At 54.4% G+C, this 3,326-nt stretch overlaps 1 protein-coding gene across 1 annotated transcript in view; it reads right to left on the bottom strand.

Annotated features, from left to right (window-relative positions):
* Positions 1 to 1,323: 1,323 nt before the first annotated feature.
* The window catches only part of TMEM208 (transmembrane protein 208), a 5,309-nt gene continuing 3,306 nt past the window's right edge, over positions 1,324 to 3,326 (bottom strand). Inside the window, exons 2-3 of the mRNA XM_010172290.2 lie at positions 2,819 to 2,903; positions 1,324 to 1,782 (exon numbers count right to left, since the gene is read on the bottom strand). Coding sequence (XP_010170592.2) covers positions 1,645 to 1,782; positions 2,819 to 2,903 — 223 coding nt within the window. The 3' untranslated portion in view covers positions 1,324 to 1,644. The remainder of the gene's footprint in view (positions 1,783 to 2,818; positions 2,904 to 3,326) is intronic.

Raw genomic sequence — 3,326 nt, 5'->3', positions numbered from 1 at the left:
GGTGTCCAGCCCCAAACTGGTGCCCCGAGGCTGTAACTGGTGCCATTTATTGGATATTTATTGGGGCTGGAGCCTGGAGGAGCGGGCAGAGCCTGGGCCTCCTCCCCTGCGCCCGGGCAGCCGCTGTGCATGTCGGGTAGCGTGGCCCAGAGGGCCAGCGTGGTGAGTGTTGACATGTCCCCCCACTGTCCCCTGTGCATTTTGGGGACGGCTGTGTGGCTCCGTGTGGCTTCGGGGAGCTGGAGAAGAGGGTTCAGAGGGAGCGAGGGCAGAGCTGGGGCGATGCACTGGTCCCCCAGAGGGGCAGGAGGCTGCACTGGGGTGCTTGCAATGGGGGAGGGTGTCCTTAGGGTGCCATGGGGTGCTCCCAGGGACACCTCAAGGCCAGCAGCTGGGGCTGGGAGCTCTGGCAGGGAATAAGGGCTGGCCCACACCCAACCCATCACCCCCTGTGAGTTATTCCCTCCCCTTACACCTTCCAGCAGCAGGAAGGATTTTAACCCCACAGATACCTTCTCTGCCCTCCTTCCCTCCCTCCCCCTCCTCGATATTTGCCCACAGTGACCCACTGCTCTGCACCCCAACTACAGCCACTCTGCCTGGCTCTGAGGCACAGGAGGAGACTCAGGGTGGGGATCAGGCTTGATGTTAGGAAAAAGAGTGTAATAAAAATAATGTAATGGAAACAACATGTGGGGAAGAAGTTGTGGATAACAGCGAAAACCAGGCTGGCAGGGCTGGCACCACTGCCTGTGCGTCTCGCTCGCGCAGGCAAAGCCGCGTGGCTCTGAGCTGGTGCGTCAGGAGCAGGTTAAGGAGGCACTGGAGTGTGTAAAACAACACGCTGGGCAGGGACAACTTTAATAAATCAAAGAAGGCAAAAGCAGAAGCTGCCCTGAGCTGTTCCCGGTCTCTAACACATGGTCTCCGCAGCAATCGTGGCGCCCCTGGGAGAGCTGATTTAAAAGGAAGAAGGAAGAAATAAAAAAACCAAACCAACAAAGCAACACCACAGATTTAGTTTTGGCTTCTTGTAGCTGTTGCCTTTTACACCCCTGAGCCCCTGCAAAGGCAGCCCAGGCCAATCTGTGGCTCCAGAGACCCCAGGCTCAAACCCAAAAGCTCCGAGTTCCATTCCCAGCACCCCAGCTGCCCCACACTCCCACAGGCTGCGGGCGCTCCGGCAGGCAGGGCAGCGCTTGGGAAGGGATGAGAACACTTGTCTGGGGGGCGGGGATTTTGCTTCCCTCTGGTCCAGGTCTCCAAGAAGACGCTGGTGGTGTTAAAGGCTCTGCTCTGCGAGCACCCCTGTATGAACACACCGTCAATTAGACTCTGCTCTTTAATGAACTGTTTCCTCCAACGTTGCAATCCCTGACCTCAAACGCGATACAGCGCTGGCTGCTTTGAAAAGGCATTGACACGCATCCCAGCATCACCCCCCTGGTCATCCCATGGAGCAAGGCCTCGACTGGCGCTAAGAACCAGCCAAGGGAAGTCTCTTGCAGCCTTTCTAGGGGAATGGCAGCAATGACAGAGGGTAACACAGCTACTGCGATGGGTTCGGATTGGCTTCGGTCGCATCCCTGATGAAATAACAGCATGGAGATGAGAGAGAGCACTGATGGATCTCCCCAGCCTGGGCTAGAAGCGCTTCATCTGGCGGCGTTCTTGTCGACGTTGCTTCTTCTCATTTGGTTCTTGACCGGCGGGTGAAGAGTCAGCTGTGAACCAGGGCCCCAGGATGTTCACCCACAGGAGGTAGAGAGCACGGCCCGGAGCCTGCAAAACACGCGTGGCACAAACTGGGTCACTCTGGGGACAGCTCTGGCCACGGTCAGGATGGCTGGTCCTACCCAGGAAGCCAAAGAGCTGGAATATCTCTCCAGGCCGGATCAGGGGCATCACAGGACGCACGGAAATCAAAGACAGCAGCAGATGTCCAACATAAACGTCCTGATTTCATAGGGTTTAGGAACTTGCACACGTATACAGCGCTTAGGCTTCACATATGGAAATCTCAGCATCAGGTCTGAATTACCCAGGAAGATCCAACTGTCGGGACATTCTGCCTCTGCCTCCTTCCGAAAAAACACCCATATTTCTCTAACTGAAAACAAATGTGGTCTGGATGGTCTCTGGGGGACAGCGAGGCGAGGCTGCCCTCTGCCAGGCCAGCTAGAAAGGAACATGTCAGTAAGGACTGAAACGAGACAACTTCCTATGCTCCCAAGATTCCCTCATACACCTTTGTGGGATTTATTCAGAGCAACCAGCAGATTATTTTATTTTATTTTTAACTGACTGGAGAGATTTTTTTATCCTTCTGCAAAAGCGGTTTGAGCTGGAGGCTCATGACAAATGTTTCGAGAGCAGAAAGTGTGTTAAAGGGAAATCAAAGCCAACAGCATTCGAGGTACCAAGCAGCACAGTGCCCAGCAGCCCCCAGCCTGAGTCCATGCTGGTAAATGAATGAAAACCAAACAAGAAGCAGCAGAGCCTGTTTGCCAGTCACAGAAAGGCTCTGAGCAGAGAGATCTGCCTCATGGCTCTTGCTGCCCTTTCACAGGAGCACAGAGAAAGGCCAGGGCCAGCCTAGTTTTTGTGTGGTTGACCCAGGGGGATCAGGACTTCTTTCCCTTGTACAGCCTCATTTTTAACAGGGAGATTAAAAAAAATGGATCAGAAAATACTTTTGGCCTGAAACAGGAAACTGTGACATGAAATAGAGAAATAATAAATAATTCAAATCCCTGGCTCTGAAGACAGGGAAAGACAAGGACAACGTAGAGCACCAAGGAAAACCGCAGGGGCTTACCAAGAGCCAGAAGTACCAGACGTAGAGCGAGAAGCAGCTCAGCACTTGGACCATGGCTGTCAGCAGGATCACATCCTTGAGGTGCCTGAGGGGAGAAAAGCAAAAAATGAACCTTCCCTTCCAGCCCCCCCTGAACACACCAGCTCCTCTGCACTGCCCGCGGGGAGCCACCCTGCCCACCCGACCCAAGGACTGTCCCTGCAGCTCTGCCTTGCCACAGACAGTGATCTAGAAGAACCAAGAGCTGTGAACAAAAAAGAAAATAAATCAGTGTGATGAGTTACAGACCAGGCTCCCTCTGCAGAGGGACATGCAGAAAGCTGAGGAATGCAGGGGGGGAGGAAACTGCAGCAAAACCACCACCCCTGCAGCCCACAACAGCACCCAGCACCCACCGACTGGACACACATGATGGCACAAAGCACGAGCTGCTCGTGTCCTCACAGCTGGTGGCACCAGGGGAAGCCTGAATCTTCCCTGGGCCACTTCACAGGCTGACAGACACACT

The sequence above is a fragment of the Antrostomus carolinensis genome, unplaced genomic scaffold (assembly GCF_000700745.2).
Source record: "Antrostomus carolinensis isolate BGI_N321 unplaced genomic scaffold, ASM70074v2 scaffold28977, whole genome shotgun sequence".
Lineage (NCBI taxonomy): Eukaryota > Metazoa > Chordata > Aves > Caprimulgiformes > Caprimulgidae > Antrostomus > Antrostomus carolinensis.
Note: the sequence above shows the minus strand (reverse complement) of the source record. Positions and strands in the feature narration are given on the sequence as shown.